The sequence below is a fragment of the Equus caballus genome, chromosome 10 (assembly GCF_041296265.1).
Source record: "Equus caballus isolate H_3958 breed thoroughbred chromosome 10, TB-T2T, whole genome shotgun sequence".
NCBI lineage: Eukaryota > Metazoa > Chordata > Mammalia > Perissodactyla > Equidae > Equus > Equus caballus.
In genome coordinates this window covers 85,157,226-85,185,005 of record NC_091693.1, presented here as the reverse complement: position 1 = coordinate 85,185,005, position 27,780 = coordinate 85,157,226, and the positions used below count along the sequence as shown (strand labels likewise).

General features: G+C 39.3%; 1 protein-coding gene across 7 annotated transcripts in view; it reads right to left on the bottom strand.

Annotated features, from left to right (window-relative positions):
• ENPP3 (ectonucleotide pyrophosphatase/phosphodiesterase 3) overlaps positions 1-27,780 on the bottom strand; it is an 87,976-nt gene that overhangs the window by 49,420 nt on the left and 10,776 nt on the right. The window contains exons 1-6 of one of the 7 annotated variants that reach the window (XM_001504298.6): positions 22,036-22,245; positions 19,134-19,209; positions 14,381-14,503; positions 12,552-12,677; positions 9,418-9,478; positions 6,268-6,365 (exon numbers count right to left, since the gene is read on the bottom strand). In XM_001504298.6, coding sequence (XP_001504348.3) covers positions 6,268-6,365; positions 9,418-9,478; positions 12,552-12,677; positions 14,381-14,503; positions 19,134-19,209; positions 22,036-22,113 — 562 coding nt within the window. In that variant the 5' untranslated portion in view covers positions 22,114-22,245. Of the gene's footprint in view, positions 1-6,267; positions 6,366-9,417; positions 9,479-12,551; positions 12,678-14,380; positions 14,504-19,133; positions 19,210-22,035; positions 22,246-27,780 lie in introns of those variants that run through there. The other 6 variants (XM_070223864.1, XM_070223865.1, XM_070223868.1 and 3 more) reach the window with 6 other exon arrangements.

The following is a 27,780-nucleotide window of genomic DNA, read 5'->3' as shown; positions in this document are numbered from 1 at the left end:
AAAACGGAAAGTGATTGTTGTTCAGAAAAGGACACACTGTGCAGCTTGACATAACGAATGTCTTCTCAAACAGGCTTGGAGCTGGTCTCCTTCCCAGTCTCTACTTCAGTGTTCCCAATATGATCCAGGAATTTCCTCCTTCAGAATCTTCTTGGCCCCATATCAAGTCTACTAAACAGGACTCTGCTGGGGTTGGGGGTGGAGGTGGGTGGAAGGTGGAAGAAAGGGAGCTCATGTCTAACGACATGTCTAACAAGCACCCCAAGTGGTTCTGACGTCCTTCAGTTTGTGGACTGCTCTAGGGCTTGAATCATAGGTAAAATGAAAGACTAACATAAGCTTTTTTCTTTTCTTTTGTAGTCAATATCGCCAAAATTAAACCATGTCCTCAATCAGGGAAAGACACATTTAATATTGTTAAGAAGTTATATAAGATAATAAAAATGACATCCGTCCCACTTATATAATTAAAGGAATTTAAGTAGGGAAAAAATCATACAAGAAACAGAGATATAAAGTCAGTTTCTGTTTTTATTTCCTTGAAACATGGCTTACGCAAATTCTTAAATGCCTAAAGGCACAGGGTATAAAAGAAAATACTGAGCTCCCAGTGTTGTGAAAACATCACACCTCCCTAGTAAGGATGTCCTACACAGGACACACCTGCTGCCTATCCACGGACTCAGGCTGCCATGTCGGATCAACCGTCTGAACCAGAGCCATAGTAGAACAGCTCCCCGAAAGCAAGATCTTCTACCATTGTTTCTTCCAGGTTTTAGTAATCTAAATTATGACTGAAAGGAATAATTCTGGAAGGACACTTTAAACCAATAAGGGTAGCTGCTTCTGCAGAAAAACCCAGAAAGATCAGGATTTTTTTTATTATATACCCGTTAATGTTGTTTTAAAATGTTTACCATTTACATATTTTACTCCTTAAAAAATCGTGTTTTTAGAAAAGAAAGTACCAACTAAAAAGATATGAAAATATGAATCCAATAAATGTATTTCTAAGGTAACTATGAACTATAAGAAGATGCAGAAGACTAAATGGATGAGTAGGTGAAACAGCTGAAGAACGCACAGACGCAGCAAGCGCAGTACTAGGAGAGAAGTTTATAGTGATCAACATCTACACTGATAAAGAAGAAATTTCAAACAGACAACCTAACTTTACACCTCAAGCATCTAGAAAGACAACAAATGAAACCCAAAGTTAGCAGAAGAAAGGAAACAATGAAGATTATAGCAGAAATAAATGAAACAGAGAATAGAAAGACAATTTTAAAAATCAACAAAATTAAAGTTGGTGTTTTAAAAAGATAAACAAAATTGACAAAGCTTTAGCTAGACTAACTGAGAAAAAAAGAGAGAAGACTCAAATCAATAAAATCGGAAATGAAAGAGAAGACATTGCAACCAATTCCACAGAAATAAAAACCATTATGAGACTACTATGAACAGTTATAGCTAACAAACTGGATAACCTAGAAGAAATGGATAAATTCCCAGAGATGTACAACCTACCAAAACTGAATCATGAAGAAACAGAAAGTCTGAACAGACCTATAACTAGTAAGGAAGTTGAATCAGTAATCAAAAATCTTCCAACAAAGAAAAGCCCAGATCCAGACGGCTTCACTCGTGAATTCTACCAAACATTTAAAGAAGAATTAATGTCAATCATTCTAAACTCTTCCAGAAAATTGAAGAGAAGGGAACACTTCCAAAATCATTTTACAAGATCAGCATTACCCTGATACCAAAGCCAGACAAAGACAGCACAAGAAAAGAAAACTACAAGCCAATACCCCTGATGAACATAGATGCAAAAATCTTCAACAAAATACTAGCAAACTGGATTCACCAGCTCATTAAAAGAATCCTACATCATGACCAATTGGGATTTATACCTGGGATGCAAGGATGATTCAACATATGAAAATCAATTGATACAATACACCACATCAACAGAATACAGGATAAAAATCACATGATCATCCCAATAGATGTAGAAAAATTGTTCGATAAAATACAAAACCGTTTCATGATAACAACTCTCAACAAACTTGGAATAGGGGGAAATTACCTCAACATAATAAAAGCTATATGAGGAAAGCCCACATCTAACAGCATACTCAACAATGAAAAACTGAGAGCTTTTCCACTAATATTCAGAAGAAGGCAAGGATGCCCACTCTCACCACATCTTTTTAATATAGTATAGGATGTCCTAGCCAGAACAATTAGCAAGAAAAATAAAAACTCATACAAATCACAAAGGAAGAAGCAAAATTGTCCCTATTTGCAGATGATATGATATTATATATAGAAAACTTAAAGACTTCACACACAAAACTGTTAGAACTAATAGAGGAATTCATTAAAGTTGCAGGGTACAAAATCAGCGTACAAAAATCAGTTGTGCTTCTATAAACTAACAAAGAACTGTGAAAAGGAAATTAGGAAAACAATCCCATTTACAATAACAGCAAAAAGAATAAAACACTTAGGAATAAACTTAACTAAAGAAGTGAAAGATTTTGTACTCTGAACACTATAAAACTTTGATGAAAGAAATTAAAGAAGACATACACAAATGGAAAGACATCATGGATTAGAAGGCTTAATATTGTTAAAAAGTCCCTACTACCCAAAGAGATCTATAGATTCAATGCAATATCTATCAAAATCCCCATGGCGTCTTTTACAAAAAAAGAAAAAACAATCCTAAACTTCTTGTGGAACCACAAAAGTACCTGAATAGTCAAAACAGTCTTGAGAAAGAAGAACAAAGCTAGAGGCATCGCATTTCCTGATTTCAAAATATATTACAAAACTACAGTAATTAAAACAGTATGGTGCCAGCATAAAGATAGACATATACACCAATAGAACAGAATAGAGAGCCCAGAAATAAACCAGCATATATATGGTCACCTGATCTTCAACAAGGATGTCAAGAATACAAAATGAGGAAAGAATAATGTCTTCAACAAACGGTTCTGGGAAAAGCAGACGTCCACAAGCAAAAGAGTGAGACCAGACCCTTATCATACACCATAAACAAACACCAACTCAAAATGAATTAAAGACTCAGATGTAAGACCTGAAACTGTAAAACTCTTAGAAGAAAACATAGGGGGAATGCTTCATGACATTGGTCTTAGTAATGATTCACAGATATGATTCAAAAGCACAGGCAACAAAAGCAAATTAGATTAGTGGGACTATAACAAACTAAAAAGCTTCTGCACAGCAAAGGAAACCATCAAGAGAGTGAAAAAGCAAAATATGGAATGGGAGAAAATATTTGCAAACCATATATCTGATAAAGAGTTAATTTCTAAAATATATCAACTCCTACAGCTCAATAGAAAAAAAACTTATAACCTAATTTAAAAAATGGGCTAAGGACTTGAACAGATGTTTTTCCAGAGAAGACATACAAATGGCCAACAGGTATAAGGAAACATGATAAATGGCACTAAACATCAGGGAAATGCAAATCAAAACTACATGAGATATCACCTTGCACCTGTTAGATGGCTGTTATGAAAAAAACCCAAAAGACAAGTGTTGGTAATGATCGGAAGAAATTACAACCCTTGTACATGGTTGGTGAGAATGCAAAATAGTGCAGCCACTATGAAAAACAGCATGGAGGTTCCTCAAATAATTAAAAATATAACTACCATATGATCCAGCAATCCCACTTCTGGGTATTTATTCAAAAGAACTGAGATCAGGATCCCAAAAAGATATTAACACTCATGCTGAATGCAGCACTATTCACAGTAGCCAAGATGTGGAGACAAACTAAATGTCCATGAAGAGATAAATGGACTTTTTTAGGTGGTTTGTTTGTGTGAATATATATACACACACACGTACAACGGAACTTTAATCAGCCTTAAAAAAGACGGAAATCCTACAATATGCAACCACACAGAAGAACCTTGCAGACATTAAGTGAAATAAGTCCATCACAGAAAAAGAAATACTGCATGATTCCACTCGCATGAGGCATCTGACAGAGTCAACTCACAGAAGCAAAGAATAGAATGGTGGTTTCCAGGGGCTTCAGGGAGGGGAAAATGCAGAGTTGCTAATCAATGGGTATAAAATTTCAGTTACCCAGGGTGAATAAATTCTAAAGATCTGCTGTACAACACTGTGCCTGTAGATAACAACACTGTATCAGACACTTAAAAATCTGTTAAGAGGGTAGATCTAAGGTTAAGTGTTTTTGCCACAGTAAAATTCAAAAAAATATAAATAAAAGGCAGATGGCAAACGGCATCTGCTGTGGAGAATGTGAGTTCTATTTTCCATGAATGTCAGCCTCACTGCTCTAATCTTCACAGCTCTGCACATGCTGCTTGTAGATCCACCTGTTACTACTAATCTTGTTTTATCCTCAGTTTCCCACTGACTTTCCAGGAAGCCTGACTTCTAGTTCCAACAGAATCGCTTCCATCTCACCTGACAGTTTCCTGATCTTGGGCCTGGCCCTTCTTTGTCTGCCCGCACACACACTGACACAAGACAAAGACCTTAGCTCCCCACTAGAGTTGAGTCCCAGAGTCCCCTTAGTCACTGATAGGACTCACTCAGGCTCAGTTTCCAGAATCTCTGTAGCCCAACCCAGGCAGTTTGATGGACACCAGAGATGGGGTCCCAGACTTCCTTAAAGGGATGTCTGCTGTCACATACCTCCCCTCAAGCCTACCATTCCTGGGAGCCCTAATCCCAGCTCTTCCACCATATCCACTCTTGATTGGGCCTCCTAGTAACTAAGAGTCCCTTTTGCCCTGGTAGAGCTGGTTAGTGATGTCTTCACAAGTGAAAGGATTGAGATGTTGTTTGGGTGACTACAGAAAGTAGTTTAAACCTTAGAAAGAGGAAAGCTCTCAATGGTCCAATATTTCATTCGTGTCATTTCCAACTCTCAAAGGGATGAGTGAACCAAATAATTCTACTTCAAAAGGCGTTTAGTACAGCCTGGCTAGTTAACTTCCCTTTTGGACACAGGATTTGATATCCAGATGATCAAGGGAAATGCAGACAAGGAAACAGAAACTGAGAGGTGTCAGTTAACTTTCCAGGGGAAAGTAAATCAGCAGTAAGTGACAGGTCCTGAATTTGGAGCCAGTTCTGGCAGAGCCCCAACATCTGCCTCAAGGAGTGAGGGAGAAGCTGAAGGGACAAAGCACCTTGTGTTGTAGGCAGAAGGAGTTTCCCTTTCTACAACCATGGCATTTTAGAGTTGCAACTAGCAGTAGAAATCCTTAGACCTAATCCTTTCATTTATAAATGAGGAAATGGAGACCCAGAACACATAATCAACTGACTCAGGGCCAAATAGCTATTTTTCAATAATTGGCAGAAACATAAAAATAGGAAACCAGTAAAATTGCTATAAACTTTGAGGACCTTGGAAGGAAAAGAGGGCCTGGTAGAAGTTGGCAGAAAGAGAGGAATTGCAGGAGAGAAGAGTATGGACTCTGGGGCCAACCCTCTGACACTTCATAGCTCTGTGTCCCTGGGGAGTCCATTTCTCTTTATTATTCACTTTATAAAATTGTATGAAGGCCAGTTGCCGTAATGTGGATGTATAACAACATGATAAAGATGATAAAAAAAAAAGGAGTGATTATAGGAATCACTTAAAATCATGCAATGTATACTACATATATATTCTCACAGAATTCCTATCAGGTAGGAGGTGACCATTTCACAGACCAGGAGACTGAGGCACCAATAGGTGAGGTAAACTGGCCCGAGGTCTCACAGCTACTAAGCGGTGGAGCCAGGTTCCAGGCACTTTGATTCCAGAACCAGGTACAGATACCGGACTTTCTACCTACTGGAGCATTGGTATGTGCTGGCTCCGTCCAGTCTACTCAGGATCCTTCAGGACCTTGTCCTGGCTGCTCACATTCACCCTGTGAAGACCCAGCACCCAGGTCTGACAAATGCCACTTTTGAGACAGTAGATATGAACAGATTTCCATAGAGTAGAAGTTATATTCAAATATGGAACAATCAAAATAACAAACAAAAAGATGAACATGCTACAAAAAAAGGAAGGAGCAGCCAACAGGCACGAAAATAGACACCAGGTAGTAAAGTCATCAGGATCCTGAGAGGCCCTGTGCTAAGACAGACCACTGACGTCAGAGATCAGCGAGAAAAGTGCACCACCCAGAGATTGACTAATGATGCGTCATTCTCATTGCCTGCCTCCAGCTGGAGAAGACTTACTCAGCTTATTAACATTAGGTATGAGAGGACTCCACGTCTGTAAATACTCAGCTCTAAATCCATCCATGGAAAACAGAATAACCGGTGGCAGGTCAAATCTGAAAATGGAAACAAAAATTAGTCCTTTATTTTGATGAAAAATAAATACACTCTTTTCTATACTACTTACAATTCTCCAAATTAGAAAATGCTTAGAAAGTACACTAAGAAAATAGTTCTAGGTCAACTGTTCCTTTCTCTTTTTAAAAATTATTTCCCTTAACAATCTATACTTCCTTTATGATGGTAACCCTTAATATAAATGTTCAATTATAAAAAGAAAAAGTGTTACGTAAATTATCTGTCTTTCAACTCTGCGATCTACCAAGCTTTGAGTGCCAGAGTTTAAATAACTTTGGCTAACTTTCCTTATTCCCGTGTACTCCTTGGCATTGGCTGTCTGTGAGAGCCAGGCATGTCATATATGAAATTTCTCTAGCCCCGAGAGTTTACGATGAAAGGCAGTGTGCTGTGGAGCAAAAGGAAGGGCTTCGCCCTCAGCAAGACTTGGGTTCACTTCTTGGCTTCATTCTTCACTAACGATTTAATCCTAAACAGTTCCTCAACCTCTCAAAATTCAATCCCAACCCACTTAGCAGATACTTTGGAATCATCACAACACAGCACATTGTTATCATTGCCTCACCTCAGATATATTTAGCCTTTCACAGTGATAAGAATACACAGAGCTAATTAATTGTGGTTTTCCAACAGAGGTCAGTGGCATGCAAGCAGGGGATTAACAAAACATCACCAGAAATCACGTTCTATATTGCAGACCTTTCACGGTCCTGGCTTTGGCACTGAGCCAAAAGCCATGACAACTGAATTCAATGCTCAAACTCAAATATCATAAAAGTTACAATTATTCTACCTTCTTTTGGATGTAATTATGATATGAAATTTAGCAACTCTGTAGCTTACAAGGTGTTTTATTATTCTAAAGTTCTACATTTCTTGACTCTTTATTCTAACATCTCAGAATATTAATATTAACCTTAAAAGCATTACAGTCTCTTTTTGGATGAGTATTTAAGTTAAAATGATGGAAGGTAACCTTTGGGTTATAGCAGAGACTGTCTTTTTTTCATTCAATATTTTTTTGTTTTTTAAATTTTACTTGTATTTTATATACATACACACACACACACACACTTTTCAGAGATGTATAGTTTCATAAATTTTTCCTAACTGAACTCCACTGTGTGGCCATCATCCAGATCAAGAAACAGAATATTACCAGCACCCTAGAACCTTCCCCTCATGGTTCCTTCTAATCACCAACTTCTGTCAACCACACTTCCACCACTGGTGATCACCATCTTGACTTCTAAGGGCATAGATTAGTGGTGTCTATTTTTGCACTTATCTTTATATGCAAACTGAACCATATAGTATGTATTCTGCTGTGTCTGGCTTCTTTTACTTAACATTACATTTGGGATTCATCCGCATTGTTGTCTATAGTTGTAGATCATTCATTGTCATGGCTGTCTAGTATTCCAGTGAATGACTAAACAACAATTTATTCATTCTAGTGTTGTTGGGTATTTGCGTACTTTCCCATTTAGGGCTATTGTAAATAGCAACTATGAAGACAGTAAATTTGTTTTAAATTCCAAACAAGTGCATGCATGTGAGAATGCAAAAGAAATTATTTTCAACTCTGTGCTCAAGCAGTTTCACGTCTAAATTTTTTAACAAAAATATACTTTTCCGAGAAGTTTGGTTAGAAAAAGTCTTTAAAAATTCTGACAAACACCCAATATTATTATGAAGAAAACTTTGAATGCTCACACCAGCTAAAAATAAGAAGAATAATTTCCGTTCTTTTAATGTGCTTGAGTAAAGCTGGAAAAAATATCAGTGCAGCCATCTAATTCCACATTGTAAAAGAAGCTGTGAGGAGAGTCTGGAGGACAAGTCCGTTTGGTTTCCCAGAAGATGCATTTATTCTAGAGCAATTCATTTAACAAATATTTGAGTCAGACATTGTGCTGAGAATAAAGGCATGAAAGGATTCCAGCCCTTATCTAGCAATGAAACTGAGAAATAAACAGACGTGGTTAAGGGCTAGATTTGAGCAGGGTGCTATCCAATTACACAGGAGGACGTCAGATTCAATCTTTGTAAGGTGAGAGCTGGCTCTCCAGGGGGTATGGCATGTGAACCAAGCCCTAAAGAACAAATAAAAGTAATATGAAAAGAGCATGGGACCAATGTTTAATTGGGGAAAATGTGCTGTGCAAAAACCCTTGGGAGGTATGAGGCATTCAATAACATTGATGAGTCAAAAACATTGGGTTAAGCAAAAAAATACCAGACCCAAAGAGAACATAGGGTATGATTCCATTTATATGAAATGCTAAAACAGGAATCCACGGTGATAGAAATCGGAACATGAGGCATCTTTCTGAAACAGTGGAAATATTTTATATCTTGGAAATATTCTATATCTGTGAGTTACACAGGTTTCCGAATTTCCAAATCTCATTATACCGTACACATAAATGTGAATATTTAAATATATATAAACTATATCTCAAAAAATAAAACTGGAAAATTGAGACTGTTTTAACTACAATGTGTAGAAAATTCATTAAGAAAGAAGGAGGAGACGCATGGAGGGGTGGGGTGACGGGTGTCACCTCACGTGGTCATCACCCATGCCCACCTGACAGAGTGCCCCTCACTCATTCTTCAAGGTCCACCTTTCATTGTGAGGCCTTCCAGGGACAAACCGCTTCCCCTTCCCTCAGGAAGAACAAATTTGAGGTGCCAGGATGTTAATAGCAAAGAGTTCTGCCCGGGGTAACTTAGACCTAAATTCTACTCCTGACCATAGGAACCATGGGAATGTTAGTATAAGGACTTCAACCAATTTTTCAAGCCATTCTGGTAAGACATGAATGTAATAAATATAAATATGCTTTGTAAACAGTAAAGCAAACAAAAGTCTGTTATGAGTTGGAAGCCACAAGGAATCTCATCGTTTGTTAACCTTTTCATTTTAAAACGTAAACAGAGTGGAGGAAACTCCCCCTTGCCGCTCAGCTACACTCCCGGGTGCCCTCTGTGAAAGGAGGATGAAAATCCCCATGGTGTTCTCACCCTTCTGGACACCGAGACTGCTGGGCTGTGCCACACTCCTCTTGCACCCATGGGCTTTCTCCTGAAAAGCATCGGATCAAAAGCTTTAGATGACTGCCCCAGGGACAAGAAAAGAGAAGCAAAAGTTCAATGGACATGACCTTTCAAAACTACTTAATTCCTGTCCCTCCAGTGGCTCAATTCTTCCAGAACGTGTTTAGCGCCATTTCACACGATGGCAGGTCAGTGCCTCTCGTGACCCACACAGAACAGAAATCTGCACTAACTGAATACCAGGAAGCCCATCCTCACCCAGAAAAACAAAGGGGATGCCTTTAGCCAGAGAGGGACAGTTTCTTTCCTTTTTTGATAATGTTTTTTTCTTCATGGACAATGTTTTCCCAACTGCTAAAAAAACCCTAGGTTAATAAATATAGATATACAATCTAAAGAAAAAAGAAGGCATGAATAAAAGGAAACATAGCCAGTGACAATAATTGATATCAAATGGACAAAACTGAAACAACAAATACTTAAGATCTTAACCAGAAAATGGACATTCCTGTTAATAGAACACTCCAGCTAATTAGCAAAGTTGAAATGATAGAATTTGAATGTCATCATTTGCAACACCAGTGGATCTAGGCAACGATCAATAACTAACATCCCTCAAAAGGAGACAAGCAGACAAGATGTGCTTCTTAATAGAAATAATATCCTGATGTATGAAGTACACATGCTAAATAAATAAACAAAACCTGAATCTAAACAGTCCTTTGGTGCTAACTACCAATTTTCAGGAAATACAGGAGATGATACACTGCTTAAGTCACAGGACATGCTATCTGCAAAACCCAGACTGGAAAATTCTACAGGACAAACGACCTCATGTCTCCAATACGTAAATTGCAAGGCAAAAAAAAAGAGGGAGAGAGGATCGACTTTTAAAGGACTTGAAATATATCAGCCAGTTGCAATGTATGGAATCTATTTGGATCCTATTTTTTAAAATATTATGAAATAGAAAAATTAGAACACTGGATATTTGATGACAAATAATTGATATTTTTACATATATTGATGGCATTATAATTTTGTTAAATCCTTATGCTTTTTAGATACACTGAAAATATTTACAAATGAATTATAACTCTAGGTTTTGTTTTGACATAATCTAAAATTTTGAGAGATAGGTTGGGGGTAATAAAGAGTATATTTTATTAAGAAAAAATTCAAAACTTGGAAATAAGCAAAAAGAGGGCTGAGCACAACTTCATTTCAAAGTAGGAATTATCTAAAAAGCCCACCTATGAATTATCTAATTACCCAGGAGTCTGTACCTTTACCTAGCTTATTCTTTACAACTCATTCTACAACTCAAGAAGGGTAATTGGTGGAAATGAATAGCCATATGGCTGATTCTTGTCTGAAAGCAAATAAATTGCCCTGTAGAAATGCAAATCATTTCTGTCCCACCAAAAATTAGAGTTTCAGTGATTGTATTCCAACATTCTTTCAGTCCTATACATTCTCAGTCTCTTGATTTCTCTTTGAGTCAGCTTAATATTCCAGTTGGTTATCTCATTAACGAGTTAATAAATCTTCTACATGTTCACTTTACAATCATATGAGAGTTGTGTTTTTATCTTTTTGAAAATTATACTGTGTCAATATGAGACAAGATTGGCCATCAGTTGATCCTTGCTGAAGCTAGGTCATGGACATATGGGGAAGACATCATACTATTCTCTCCTTTTTACGGGTTAGAAATTTACCATAAAGGTTTTAAAAGTTCTAAACTTAAAATACGAAAGTAACTAGCTGGTTTCCTGTACAAAAATTATTCAAATTCCCTCATACTACTGTCTGAAGATATAGTTTTGGCAAAAATCATTTAATATCTTTAAATATAAAGTGTTGAATCTTTAGAGTGAGAAAACATTCTCAATAATTTAAAAAATAAGCTGAAATGATTAAATTAACTCCAACAAAGTAACAAATTAGTGGTAATGGTAAACTTCAACACCGCTTATAACAATTAGTTTTGTTTCTGTTAAACTCAAACAATATTGTGTGATGAATTCAGTGGGAAAAATTTACCACATGACCTGAGGATCAGTCTTGAGATAAAAGTCAAGAGTTATAACAATGGGATAGAAGGCAGGAGAATATAGAGGTCAGAGGCAGTATGATCAGTGAACTCATTAGAGAAATAAGCAAACCAGAGACAATACTTGCCTTTGTGAATTTAGAGGGATTCTTAATGATACACAATTCACTATTAAATATCAAGCAGTTATTATTTAAAAGCAGAGTTACCATTTCAGACTTTTATTTTCCTTTCTGATTGCCTTTTTTAGCTGATTTTCAATTATATTTTGTGTAAGAACGGATTCCTCTATTAGTGCAAAATCTATTTTCTACTATGAGATTATAGCTAATAATATTTCTATTATAACATTTTCCTCCTATTTAAAAAGTCAGAATTCAACCTAATCCCTTTTTTTGTCTAAAAATATTAAACCTGTAAGTTAGTTAGCTCTATTGGATATGGTGTTATGAAAAAGGAGTTGATAGCTTGAAGGAATTTTGTTGCTAGCTGCATATGTGCATTTTTCATAAATCTCATCAGATGTTCTGAGGGAGTGGTGATTTAAGAAAAAAATCTGCATCATCTGTAAAGTGGCAGGTGGATGGAAGCAGCAGTTGAACAACCTGGATGATAATTATGGCTTTGCCTTAACTTCCTGGGGGTCCTAAATCAGTAATTTAACAACTCAGTACACAGTTGTTTCAACAACAACCTTGGTTTAACAGACTGATGTTTAAGCCAGATAACTTCTTTTATGATGTTCTAACTTTAGGATCTGCCATCTGGTGTCCCAAACCACAGGTCTAGAAGAGTCATTGGACTGAAAAAGACCGTGCCTTACAGAGAAATACAGGACTTTAAGGTTTCTCTTCTTTCCTGTATCTACGCTATGACCTCCCTTCCTCTATGGTGCACAAACCACGTTTCTTCCCGCAGTGAACTTTTGTCTTTTCTTCTATATGGGCTAGCTAAAGATTCTCTGACTTGTTTAAATTTTTGCAGCCTAAGCCAGCTTCAGGTCACTGCACTCTCAGAGGCAAATGGGTCAACATCCTCTGCTTACCTTGGCAAACACTCTTATAGTTAGTACAGCAGTCTTTCCTCTGCAAACAGTCATCTGAACAAGAGCAAAGGCTGGATTCTAGTCTGGTCTCCCCACAACGAAACACATTGCAGGTCCATATTTGAGCTGTAAAATTACAAAATTCAGTTCTGAGCACTTAACTTGTTTTAAGTATCCAATACTAAAAATATAAATTTAATGCATTTCTCCCTGTCTTATTGTACAAATTCTTGATTTACCTGCATTAGTAAATGAAATTACATAACACAAATAAGGGACAGTCCACTGCTTTTCTTCATTTGGCACGAGTCGCAGAGAGAGATGCTGGGCTACCTAGAGAGGTTCACCTCTGAGTTTGGAGAAACTCTAAACATCAATCCTATTCTCACCCAAGGGTAGGAGCTCCCGATGGTGAAGAACCACTAACCCTCAGCGATTGTTCCCACTCAAGAGCAGCTTTTCCCAGCCTTGTCTACAGACAGGCAGCAAGGAAGGAACAGGAACATGGTCAGGCCCGTAAGAGTGTAGGCAGGTCAGGGGCCTCCCAGCTGAGAGTGACAGCAGTGGTACAGCAGCTCCCCACCAGGCCTCTGGTGTCTCCCCGGCTATAGACTTAGGACGAGGTCAGTTTAAACAAGTCCCGACGCTAAGAACAACCAGGGGCTGCAGTGAGGCTGCTTCCCAGCGCACCTGCTCATGAGCAGTGACTACAATCACTATCAGTCCTGCGCTTAGACAAACCCACGGGAGAGGCGGCTGCTGCGTGCTTCAGTTGTGCACAGCATTCTTCATTCCTCACTGTTTAGTATTTACTAAGAAAGAAAAGATTTCAGGAGATTAAGGAAAGGGAATACAGACTTTATCTAGACTAGGTCATCCCCTCCCTCCTGCCCTTCGCAGAGAGCATAACGTAAGGAGCTCTACTGTTCTAACCTTCACTCTCCTGACCCTCTAGACTCCCCACCTTCCCTGATTTCTTAGAAATCAAACATTGCAAACTGTGTCTTCCACTTAGAGAACAAAGTTTCTTAAGTTGTGTTCTGAGGACGCTGGCATCAGAATCACCAAGAATCACCAGCCTTCCTAGTGAGCCTTATGCACCTGAAATCTGAGAACTACTGAAAATGAAACTAAATAAGAGCATTAACGTACACCATAGTGAAACTCCATTGAACATAAGCAATTATGCGGCATTTCATCTGCTGTAGGTTATTCCTCAACCTCAGCTAACTGAAGTGTAGATTCTGCATTTAGCACTGCAAAGGAAGACAGCATAATCCTAGCTCCTGCATACAAGACGTTATGGGTTTAATTGTACCCCCTCAGAAATGTGGAAGTCCTAACCCTCGCTGCCATGAATGTGACTTGACTTTAGAAAAGGATCTTTGCAGATAATCACGTTAAAGTGAGAACATTAGGACGGGCCCTAATCCAGTGTGGTGGGGGTTCTTACAAAAAGGGGAAGTTTGGACACGGACACACACAGGGAGGACTGTGAAGACTCAGGGAGAACCTGCATGAAGATGAAGGCAGAGTTTGCAGTTAGGCTGCCACAAGGCAGAGAACGCCAAGATCGCCAGCCCGCCAACAGAGGCTAGGAGAGAGGCACGGAACAGAGTGTCTCTCAGTCTTCAGAAGAAACAAAGATCTTGGACTTCTGGCTTCTAGAACTGTGAGAAAATGAATTTCTGTGGTGTAAGCCACCCAGTCTTTGGCACTTTGTTACAGCAGCCCTAGCAAACTGATCACAAGGTGTGTGGTGAGCATTTGCGCGTGCAGCAATGATGGCACAATCAACGTGCTAAACAACTTATGCTTGGAATTCATACTTGATTCCACACAGGAGTCTTCAAAATCCCAGCAGCAGTCGCCTCGGTCTTTACATCCCACATCACAACGGCAGCCCTCCAATCCTCTATATGAAGAATCAAAGCATCTTTTCCTGCAGCTGCCTGTAGAGTGAAGGAAATAAGGAAATCAATGCTTAGAGAGTATCCAATATCTCATAGCTAGATGGTAGAAGCACACAGAAGTACTAGCACAGACTATGACAGACAACTAGGCAATTGTTATGGTGCTGTATGATCCATCAGTGCAAAGTAATAAATAAAGAGTGACAAATAATGAGTGATTTTCCCCCAGGACCCCAAAGACGTCCCAGACTCAGAGATACCGAGTACCATTAGATGAGGGTGGGTGGGACAGGCAGAGGCTAAAAATAGTGGAATTGGTTGAAAGTTTGGATATGCAATGACTACCCACCACACCTCCTACTAGAGAATAGAAGGCTCATAATCTGGAGGAAATTAGGAGGAGTGGCTCTCATCACAGGGACAGCAGACATAGAGGATTAGCAATGATGAGAAAAGATGAATCAGCCTTACTCTTAAATGTGAACAGATGGCTACCAGACATCTGAGCATGGCAGGGAGCATCCAGCATGAAAGACAAAGACCAAAACAAACAGGAAAAAAGAAAAACTTGGTGGAAAAGGAAACAACGCAGGGAGCAGAAGAGTTACACAGGCACACAAACACACACACGTGCACAACTAATATTGAGGTCCTCTGAAAAGAGAAGATATTGCTTCCACGAAATAAGAAAGAAAGCCATAATTAAAAGAGAGAGAAATAACATTCAGAGTGCTCTTGGAAATAAAAACATGAGAGCAGTAATAAAAAATTCAATAGAGGGGTTTGGTAGTGGGAATTATTGTTCCCAAGAAGATTCCATGCCCTAATCTCTGAGACTGTGAATATGTTGCCTTACATGGCAAAGGGACTTTACAGATGTAATTAAGGCTACTATTTAGTTGACCTTAAAACAGAGAGGTAGTACCTAAAAGTGAAAACAAGAAAATGGAGATGATATTATCAAAGAAATCGTATTCAGAAAATTTCCCAGAACCGAAGAGTGTAAATTATTACAACAAAATTGCTCACCCATTTTCCCAGGGCAAAACTCACACCAAGGGATCAACAGGGATAAAGAGATATTGAAAGCTCCCAGAGAAAGATCATGAGCAACCTATAAAGGGTCTCAAGTCAGAATGGTATAAAATTTCTTAAAAGTGACATTGGAAGCTAGAAGCCAGGAAAACAATGTCTGAAATTGCTAGAGGAAAATTATTTTCATCTTAGAATTCAAACTCTCAAGTGTTAGGTTAGAATGATGAAGATGTGTTTAGATAGGTAAGAACTCAAGTTATATCTTTCATGCATCCTATTTTAGAAAGCTACTGAAGAATGTCCTTCAGCAAAATGAGGAAGTAAAACCAAAAAAGAGATCCAAAAAATATGAGATCCAGGACAATGGAGAGGCTAAGGAAACACCAATCATACAACAAACAAACCGAGAGAGCAAGCAACACAGATTGGAGCAGCAGAACAGAGAAACAAATATTAAAATCAAACATCTCACTCTATACCCAAGTTTACACTGTCAAAAATGAGGGAGCCAGATAATGCTAGGTTTGGTGGGGATGCATGGTAAAGGCAGGGTAGGCTGTGGCAGCCATTCTAGAAAGCAACCGGGGACTACTTACCCAAGTTAAAATGTAAACCCTAAGATCCAGGACTGCCATTGCTGGGTATGTGACAAAGCAAATCCAACACAGATCCATAAGAGAACCTGCAGGATTTATGTGGTGTTGGGGAACTAAAGTCACCTGGGTATCCAGCACTGGGAGAGGGCATAAGTCAAAGGGTGTGTTGGATACATGCCAAAGAGTGCTATGTAGTAAGTAGATAGATGCATAAGAAGTGATGCAAGCATAGCAATTTAGAGGGATCTTAAAAATCACTCAGTGAAAAAGAAAGATAAAAATATTTATATTCCATTTACATAAAACACTCACATTTTTACATTCACTCTCCTCCTTTGAAACATTTTCCACACTTGGCTTCCAGGACACAACAATCACCTGGCTTTCCTCCCACGGTCTTGGCCACTCCTTCTTAGTCTCCTTCTCTGTTTTTTTCCCCTCTCATTTTCTCATTCCTTTAAGGTTGGCACACCCTGGTCACATTGCTTTAAACCCCAATTAGGATGCTGATAGCCACTACATTGTATGTCCAGCCAAGACTTGCCCTCTAAAGTCAGCCTCAACTACCATCTAACAAGACAATCATCTTGTCTTTTCTACTTGGACGTCTAGTAGATATTTCAAATTTAACACATCCCAAAGAAACTCCTGATTATTCTCCTGAAATCAGCTCCTTCTACAGTCTTCCCCATCTCAATTATGGAAATGTCATATTTTCCGATGTTCATACCAAAAATCTTGAGGTCATCTTGACTCCTCTCTTTCACACTCCACAGCCAATCTGTCAATAAAATCTATCCACCACATCAAAAGATATCCAGAATCCAAATACTTCTCACCACTTACAATGCTCCCACCCTGGTCCAAGATATAAGGCTTGTCTGTGTCATTGCAATAATTTCCTAACTGGTCTCTCTCAACCTAGTTTCACTCTGCGATTTATTCATAACACAGCAGCCTGAGTGATTGTGTTGAAAAGGAAAACACAGCATGTCTTTCCTCTGCTCAAAACCTCCAATCACTTCCCATCACACTCAGAAGGGAAGCCAAAGGCCATACTGTGGCCCACCAACCCCTCTCTGATCTGGCTCCTCTTGGTCGATCTTGTTTGATGACTCCCTCCCTCTGGTCCTCTTAGCTCTAGCTCACTGATCTTCCTGTTATTCTCTAAATGGCATTCTTCACAGCCCAGGCAAGCTCCTGCCCGGCCCTTCCCTCCTGCTGTTTCCTCTCGCCTGGACTGTTCATCCCCAAAATATCCCTGTTTCCCCCTCACTTCCTTCAGCTCTTTACAAAAGTTACTTCATACACACACCCCACCCCACCCTCACTCAATATTTCATATTTCCCTTTTTTAGGTTTACTTATTCCTTAGCATTTTCCCTATCATACAATATATATTTTGCTTATTTACATTTTTATTCTCTATATTCCCTGCTAAAATGTAAACTCTTTGAAGGATTTTTGGCTGTTTTCTTCACCACTGTATCCTCAGTAATTAGAATAGTACTTAGCACCTAGTCAGCTCTCAACTGTAAAAGAATAAGTAAAAAGTACGTGCACACATAACAATAAATTTGTAAGAATGCATAAAAACTCAAACTAGAAAAACTAGTTTAAAAATTCAAACTAAAAAAAAAATAGATCGCCTATGAAAAGTGGTTTAATTGGAGTGGAGAATGGTGAAAACAGTCCAGGGTGGGGTATTAGGAAACAGTTGTGATGGAAGAATGAGGGACTGCATATGTTAAGGAGGCTGGCAAAGAGGGACTGGAGTTAAATATCAAGGCTCTGGGAGGGCGGAGAGGGAGGGGGAAGGGCATGATGCCACATGAGGGCTGATGGACTGAGACGAAGGGAGAGAATAAGGAACAATGACTCTGGCTCGGGGAAGCCAACCAGCAGTTGTACTAAAGGAAGGACGGAAGTGAAAGAGCTGGACTAATAGGAGATTTTTTTGGAGATTAGTATATGCCTCTTGCAATTAATTTGTGATCTGTGGGATAAAATAAGCAAGAAATGACATTCACCTATATACAGTAACATCAGAATACTACTACCAAAATGCCCTGCTGACATCTCTTAGATCTAGGACTGGTACTGTAGTTCAGAAACACAAGAGCCAAGGGACCAAGAAAAGACAGTAATTTTCCAGCTAATGCCCACATTTTCTGTTCCACTGTGCTCCCCTGTTACACTAGGGGTACTGAGTGTTGGTTAATTCTTAAATGGAAACATAACTGGAAAATTATCAGTCATCTTCCCTAATGAAGGACTGAGAAGACTTTCCCCAGTGGAGTCAAATTAAAAAGGGGAATAAATGATCTAACGTTTGACCTCATACTTCCCCTTAGTAAAAGTGTGAAAACAACACATGATAAGACTATAGAAAGTGCTTTTTATAGAGCCACTTGTAAGTGGTTTATTTACTATGCATATTAATGGGATATGACAAAAGAAACGAGGTCTATTGATATTTTGGTGCATGCATCTCCTTTTTGTTTTTTTTCCTTCTTACGAGAGAAAAAATGTGAAGCTTTTATTCTGCACTATGTTGCAGGAATGTGACACTGCCCAACCAAGACACAGGGAGATTTCAGGGATGGAGCAACACTAACGTGATATCAAGGGGCAGGAGTGGGGCAGGAGGTCCTGGGAATGGAGCAACCAAGACTTTCGAGGCCAAGTTTATCACCAGACAGTAAAGATTAGAGGAGGAGCGGGGACAGAAGGAAGCTCTGATCAGGGATCAAAGTCCTCGATGAAGGTGAGGAAAAGTCAGAGAAAACTCTGGAGTGATATGAATCGCAAAGGAGCAGGGGGAGGAGGGCAAAAGCAAAATCCAGAAAAGACAGTGGACAGTGCCAACCAGGGATGCGGGCTCCCAGTAAGTGGGGTTGGCAGAAGGAGAAGCCTCGTAAGAGAGCGCCGCATGGAGGAGAGAAAGAGCTTGGGAGAGGAGTGCACACGTGTTCACAGGTGAAGGTGAGGGGCAAGCGGCACCATAGCGTGTTCCGAGGCATTGCTGAGGGGTATACCTTGCTTTTCCGGTTGCCTGAGTCCAAGGCCCAGCCCTAATCCAAGTGACACAATCACCAACAAAGCGAGAAGAACCTATTACAAAAAAGGAAAGTGACCTTACAATATTTTTAAAATGTACAAAGATCCAGACAACCAGGCTCCCTCAGTGAATATTAAGGGCACACAGTGTGCTAGTTATGCCTGATACCAGATCCAACAATGATAGAGGTACATAATTTCATTTAATGCCTGGAAGTAAGAAAGGTTTGGGAAGAATTTTTAAATACCATTTATTACAGATCTTCAAATTCAAATACATAACTCCCAGTGAGCTTAATCCCAGATTAAGTTAAAGCGTGAACGAAACCAATGGAGCCATTTACTTTTTGCCCAGTTTTCTTTCTTAACTAGACAGATGCTTGGAAATCATTTCTCTAAAAGCACTCCAAAACTGTGAAATGTTCACTACTTCATTCCTAGGGAGCAGGGTTCTTCTTCCTCATCAAGTCCATCAGAGGATAATGCGAATATTTAACATACGTAAAAATACAGTGTCCAATTAATTAACTGGCAAACAACCTGCTTTACTCTACAGCTCAAACCAATAATTTAGGGCAACTTGGAAGCTGTGTGACCAAAAATCGTGTGTGTCATTCATTACCACGACTGCTGACAAAGCTCTTCAGTGTAGTGGACTTTATGCTCTGACTAGAATTAAACTGTGATATAATTCAGGAGAATTCTTCCCACTGACCTCTTTCTCCATCCATTAAGTCCAATGATAAGCATGCTGGATGATAGAGCTTGAATAATGTGTATTGACATAAAGAATATAAATGCAACAAACACACAGATTCCTTAGGAAACCGTTTTACACTACCAGTAACCTTTGTTGTGGCTTTAAAAAGTATCACTTTTATGAAAGAAAAAAACACAAAATCAAAATTTGCTTAGATAATATAGACCTACATAAACTACAGATTTTTTGTTTACATTTATTCTGAAAATCAGCTGAAAAATTAACATATCTAACTCTTACAATACAGGAGAATTCAACAATTGGGGAAATATGTTAAAACTATGAAAACAATGATCATATGAAGTTTCAAAGCTATCCCAAGGGTCAATGACCCTCCAGCAGGTGTGCATTCAGTGGAGAGGATGGAGAGGAAAAGGGGATCACAAACAGTTATTAAATAACAGCATTTGTACTTAGTTCCTTATTATGACGCTCGAAAGCCACAGGGGAGTGTGGCTAGGAATACTACCAGGCAACAAAACACTGGGAAACTTTCCCATGGTAAATTTCATGCATCATAGATTTACAAATTGGCATAGTTTGGTTGACATCTTAGGGCTGGTCCTTTCACCATTCAAACTTGCTGGAAAAATAAACATCTTGCTGTCCTTGGGAGGCTTTAAAACTGTGTAGTGTTAAATCTTAGCGTCTCGCTGCATTATTCTGTAAGCTCCTTGAGAGTAAGAAGTTTCATTTTCAATCTCCCATATATTCATTTGCTCTAAATAGGTACTTCTGAATAAGTTTCTTGATATCGAGGTGCATCTGTATCTTAACCTAGCTCAAGCTCTCTACAAAGTGCAGAGAGGAGCACTCTAGGCTCCAGCAGTCACTGAGAACGCAGCATTTGGCTTTGGCTCAGCTGAATTTAACATCCTAGAAACACAGTACATACTTTTAAATTTGTTAATTGAAACTTTCGTTAAAATTTGGGAACATTAGGGTACCTTTCAAACTACGATTTTAAAATATTATATGTACTAATAAACCCTAGAAAGATACAAAGAAGGGAAATAAATGATGTCCAAATTTTGTTCCCAAGGAGCTTATAATTTCCTGACTTTGTGAGATAGGATAAATATAATAAACGGCCTAAGAACTAGAAGACCACTCAAAGTTCCCAGAAGAATACTGAATAAATAGAATGTCTTCACGGTCTCCTTTGTTATAGTCACTGGGCCCAATGCTTCCACATGTGTCATTTACTCCTCGAAACTGTGCTTGAGTCACGGAACGGTGGTGACACTAACTAGAGTAGGGAAGTCAGGAGAAAACTGCACCATGAAAGAAGATGAGATTGCCTGAAGCAAAGATCCTTAGATAGGATTTGGTGGAACACTTAAGTGCAACATGCAATGAAAAGAAAGATAAATCAGCCAAGAATGCAGGTAAGGAGAAACATCATAAAAATGGAAATTTCAAAGCCATCATTCAAGCAAAGGGAGAGAACAATTCAAAATGAGAAAATACTCAACAACATCCATATATTGTTGTTATGGATACTCAGCAGGACAAGGACAGGGGAGAAGGACCAACTTTCGAGGGGATGACAGTAAACACAAAGCCAGAGAACAGAAGTTGGGTAGTGAGAAAACCCAGGCAGTGGATACAACTCCCTCTTTCCCAAAAGTTTGATGGTAAAGGAAAAAGAAAGAGTAATACAATCAAAGAAAGATTTCTTTTCATGACAGGGAAGATCTTACCATACAAATGAATAACAAAGTGAAAACAGGAAAAAGAGACGATCTCTAGGAGTTAAGTAAAATGGGATAAAATCAGCAGTCCAATAAAGAATATAAGATTGGGGTTTTAATTTCTCACGCTCTGGTCTTAAAATATTCATGCAATAAAAAGGTAACTTTGGAGGTTACCAATTATAATCAGAGTAAAATCAATGCCGCAAAGTGTCCTGCCACTGATCCCAACTTTTTAGCTTGATCAAATATGAATTTGATGTTACTCAAATTTGTAAAATATGATTAACTTGTCATAAGGGATAAAACTGAACACAATCACTTAAAACATTACATTTAAATATAGCAACACAACTATAAATAGAGAGTCATACACTTAACATTTCTCACAATGCTAGAAAGACTAGAATTAAAAACTATACTTACAAAACAAATTATTTTAAGTTTCTTAATAGAGTTCTTCTTAACAGGTTCTTCCATTGATAAAGACAGCATAGAATCCATTGTTCTGTTAACTACATAAACCTGTTTTACTAGCAGACTACAGTATTCCTTCCTTTTGCTACTCTGGCAGAGAAACTGTACGAGTTACATGGCTGGGGCTAACTTTTAAATGTTTAGGAAGGTCACAGCTCTTTAGTGATTGGGCAATCGAGAGAGAGGAAAAAAACTGTAGTGACAATAGTGTTGAGAGATGAAAGTTCATTTCCAGTACACTGTAGACAATCTTGTCCTCTTCACAGTTTATACTAAATGTTAAGCAAAATGTATGTAAAAAGAATGCTACAATAATCAAATTTTAATACAATCTGACCATTTATTTTCTTTAAAAATAACCCAAAACAAAAGGCCTTGTTACAGAAATTCCAGGGAGTTTCTACATTTATATAAACTTCATGTCACAGTTGAAAACCAACATATTAAAAATGTGCTTTAACCATAGCAGGAATTCCAACTCTGTTGAACGTATATAAAGTATTTAATTATGTGATAATTATGTCTTGTTTTTTACATTGTTCATAATTTGATATGTTTTTATATGCATTATGTCATGTCAAACTTAACAATATCCGTTATAAACATTTCAGCCCTATTTTGTAAATGAGTAAAGTAACGCTCTGATTATTTGACATTAAGTGATGGGATTCACCTGTCCCAAGTCACATAGTTACCAGACGCCAGAGGTGGAACTAGAACCCAAGTCTTCTAACTCCCCAAACCCAAGGAAACTTTCACTAACCAATTAAACTCTCTCTTTTATATATATATATATTGACCACAGCATCCTGATGCATGTCCTTCATGCAGCCAAGGGGTTACAGCTTTATGATGAAAGAAGCTAAATAAATAGCACTGTGGTCAAAGAGTGCTACAGTAAATCGTGGGCATTAAGCTCTTCCAGTTTAAATGACCCTGAGGCAGAAATTCTCAAAGCGTGATCCCAGGGAACATCAGTCCTTTGATAACCTCTTTGGTCAAATGAAGCTCAAGAACTCTTTTCTAACGTAAAGATTGTAAAAACCCTCTAGGCTGCAGTCCACTCTTTGGAAAATACTTTTGTAAACTATTCCAACCCTAAAAGCAGAGGAAAGAAAGAGGATAAGAATCCATCCTAATATACAATGACTCCTAAGTGTTAAGGATATTTCTGAAAATCGCATCAAACCCCTTTTTCTGTGAAGTCCACTCCTGTAAGGAAACATCTTCAGCATAAGAGCCACGTTTCCTCTCATGGCTGTGAGGGTTTGAGCCCTCTTTCCCCATCACTCCCTCGGTCCAGGACATCCCCACTTCACCACTTCCACCCATAGGCCTCACTAGTGGAAGCATCTGCATTTGTTGCTATAACAGAAGGAATTAGTTTTCAAACTAGAAAATGCCACCAAGATCATCTAATCCAGGGTCTTGCAGACTTCTTTCCATGGACCACAATGGATTACCAGGACTTTAAAATTCAGAAATGAACAAAAACATATTTGAATACATTTGGCAAGTGGTTCTCAGCACAAGATAAACTTAGAAGCAGCCAAAGTAGTTTTTTTAATTTTAACTTTTTAAATTCTAAAGCCCGGGCTCCACTTCAATTGAATTAGAATTTTCTGGAGTTTGGGCTAAGACAGCAGTGCTTTTGATATGGGATTTTATATGCAGCCAAGGGGTTTTATACATATCCAAGGTCAGTGTAAACACTTTGCTTTGAGCGGTGAATACACTTTTGAATTCTCTTCTGCAAACATTCACTCCAGATTCTAATCAAACTTGGTCATTTTGCAGATAAGGCCAGAGGACCCAAGGGGCCGGATCACTTGCCCAAGATCACCTTGGTTAGTGACAGCGCAGAAGTCAGATTCCACCAGGTCCTCAGACTCCCTCTTCAGGGTGTTTTGTTGTTATTGTCATTGTTGACTCATACTGAATGTGTAAAGGAAGATCAAGCCTACATCACAATTTGCCTCAAAATTAGGAGATTCCTAGGATCTATGACTTTTATCTCAACATCTGACATTTGCTTTCTATTTTTCTGGGCTTCAGGGTTCTAATTGCCTCTCTGCCATTAGGACAATCTATCTCATCTGCTGGACACTGGTTCACAGCACTCCTGCTGTTATCTTCCCCTCTGTGGTGGTTAGCTTTGCGTGTTGACTTGGCTAGGCCATAGCAACCAGTTATTTAATCAAACACTAATCTAGGGTGGTGTTGTGATGGTATTTTGTAGATGGGTAACATCCACAATCAGTTGACATTAAGTAAAAGACATTACCCTCACTAATGTGAGTGGGCCTCATCCAACCAGTTGAAGGCCTTGAGAACAAAATGAGTTTAACCAGAGAAGAAGAAATCCGCCTCAAGACCAGGGCATTAACCTGTGTTTACAGCCTGCCAGCCAGCCCTGCCCTATAAATTTCCATCTTGCTAGCCACCACAATCAAGTGAGCCAATTCATTCCCCTCCCACCCCCTCCTCCTCCCCTTCCCCTCTCTCTATCCTTGTTCAGGTTTTCTGGAGAACCCTGACTGATACACCTTTTGAACGTCTTCTCACATTTTTCCTTGTTTTTAAGGCTTTGCCTCACTTATGACCTCTCTCCTGTATTTGGACCTCCAGGATCTGTTCTCAAGGTTTCTGACTGTCTTGTTGATTTTTAACTTCTTGCCTTGATACTTCCTGTGTGAATTTGTACACCTTGACTCCAGAATGCTTACTTGATACCCTAGCTGCACTTTCAGACTCTGCTTCCTGGTACTCTCCAAGATGTCACTTGATCCGATACCAGCTTTGTTTACTAGGGTACCACTGACTCTGGCTTTATATTTTCACTCTGGGATTCATTATCTCCCACATGGCCAGAATCTCCCTCCTTTCTTCTTCCACCCTCATCTCGCACCCCTTTTCAACCCTGAGAGCACATAAAACACTAGGTAAGGAAGTCAAGAGGCCTCTGATAAAGTCTTGTCTCTGTGACTTACAAGTTAATTGACTTGACATCAAAGTCTTTTTTTATTTTTAAGGTCATCTAAGATTATCTCTAAATTACTAACTTTTAAATATTATAAGGGGGAAATATCTTAGTCCTTCGGCTCCTGAAGTGAGTAAACCTCAGAGAATCTACCCAGGGCATATACAGGTAGGTAGAGCAGAGAGGTTGGCCTTGCCCAACATCTAGTCATAACCAGTCTCTACTTATATTTTCTGCTATACCAACTCCCCTAACTGAACCCTAAACCTCAACCTCTTTCGATCTCTCAAGTCTTAGAAACTTATTCCTAACAGTTCACCTGGGCAGTGGACACCAGCCAAATCCACACCTTCCACGCAACTTAGACTTTGGAATAGACTGTCTGAGTCATCCAGATCTGAACCTACACTTCCTAAGTTGCTTGAACTTAGAAGCCTCCTTCTTCTTTTCCCTTCAGCTTCAGAACAATTGGCACGTTCTGGGTTCTGAACGCCTCACTCTGCATATTCTGATGCTTAATGGCCTAGAATGTGCTCTGAAAGGCAGCTGCCCTCACATCCCTCATCAATCATAAACATTTTTCACATTCTACAAGTCCCTGTGTCCACAGCATTCTAAGCCCATTCTAAGAAGTTTTCTAAAATCACAGGAAACCCACTAGCTGTAGTCTCGGGAAAGCCCCAGAGGCCTGTTGATATCAACTTCCTTAAGTCTCATAAACCTGTTCATTCTGGTTCTGGCACTAGAGCCTGGATGGTTTTTGCACAAGCCAGACTGGGAAAGTCCACAGAAACTTGATCCATGGAGTGGGGTGGTGAGAGGAAGCAGACACCAGGCTCAGGTCCAGCAGCAAGAAGGAGCCTATCAAGGCAGGGAGACCTCAAATAACATAACAGCAGGGATAGGTGGGCAGGTGGCCAACTTCAAGGAGGGCCCACCAGGAGGAAAAGGCAGAAAAACCCACAGGGAGAGGGTGAGCATGCCGTGAGCAGAAAGCTAACCACGTAGGCCGTTGGTATAGGAAGGACAGACGCTAGTCCCTGGCAATGGGAGATCCAACACTGGAGCTGAATCTAGAACCAGCTGTCTAGGTGGGACTGGTGTTAGCAACGCCAAAGCAAGGCTGAGAGGCAATGGGATACAAGAGAGGACAAGGCAAATGTCAGCATTGACTATGGGACCCAAGTCCTTGGAACTGAAACATCAGTAAAGTGGCTGAGTTCCCAGACATCCACGCAAGGGCTATGATAAAGTAGAATCAATGCTCATGAACTAATATCAGTATTTTGCAGTACCTATGGCGGGAAAAGACATTTTCCAAAATGAAACACACACAATCTCATGACTGGTCAGCACAGATAAACATTTATAATCAACCTGGAGATAGGGAACAGTAATTTTGAACCTCAATTACACAAAATGTTTTCCCTCAACGCTGAGGGAAAAACAAGAGTTCCATTCTTCTTATTAGCAGACCCATATTACCAAAAAGGAAAAAATGTACTCTATTACTATATCATTTTGAATTTTATCATTAAAAATGTGTGAAAATTTCTTTCCTCTCTTGTAAGTGCACACATCTTTGATTTCATATGCAAACCTACATATTATCTTTGGTTTTGCCCCTCTGCCCACAAAGCTCAAATATTTACTAACTGACCCTTTGCAGTATTGCTGATCCCCGATCTACCCCCTAATTCTTCCAGGCCTCAAAGCCTGGCACTGATGTACTGAACCAGAGAAATCTGTGCCAGCTTGTCACTTGAACCATTGGTTACTACAACTGATGATTCAGAAAGTCAGAAACCTGATTTCACACCTTCTGTGGTGTCGCAATTGTTTTCTACTGGACAGCCGTCATTTCTCAGGGTGTCCCTGGGGCCTGGAGGACTGCTTCTCTAGCCTTGCCTCCAGTGCAGAAATCTGACTTCTTAGTGTTAGAATTCTAGCAGCCCTCTCTTGTTCATTTCAAAACTCAGAAACCATTTTATTTCCTGTAATTTTCTAAGCTTTAGTAGGCTCTTCTTGTGTTCAGTGTTCTTAAGAGGGCCTCTCTCACGACTCAGATTCTAGAGACATCACCAGAAGAGAGGTCCTAAGCAGAGGGCCACCGTGCTCCCTGGGCTCTCCAAGGCTGGGAGGCAGCCCCACAAGTGCCGGTCCATGAAGGTACAGGCTGTGGGTTCATTCTACTTCTCTGAACTCTAGCAGGAAGTGGGTTATTTCCCCAAACCCTCAGGCATGTCATTTCCATGGGGGCAGGGACTGGGTAATTTAGGCTTCCATTTTCCTCCAGTGTCTAACACAATGGCCACCACCTAGAAGACATTCAATAACACTTGCTGAATAACTTATGTAATGGTTTCAGAAATAACCTTAGAGGTCTAAGTCCACCTCATAAATGTCTAGTGAAGCAAATTGGTATAGATTCTGATAAGTTTATAGATATAACTTTGCATGTGATCCAAATCTCTCTCTGCATCCAGCATTTCAGAAATAGCTATTACATCAAACGAAGCCTCACCCATGAAATAAATGTACTTTGGATGCTGTTATTCAATCCAGAGTAACAAATGATAACTGAGTACCACCAAGGCCCAGAGTTTACGCCAGGAGTTAGGAGATGCAAGAATGTTCAGTTTCTGTATCTAGTCTAAAGAGCTTCAGTATGGTAGAAGAAACAGACATTTTCAACCATAACGTAGTGTGAATGT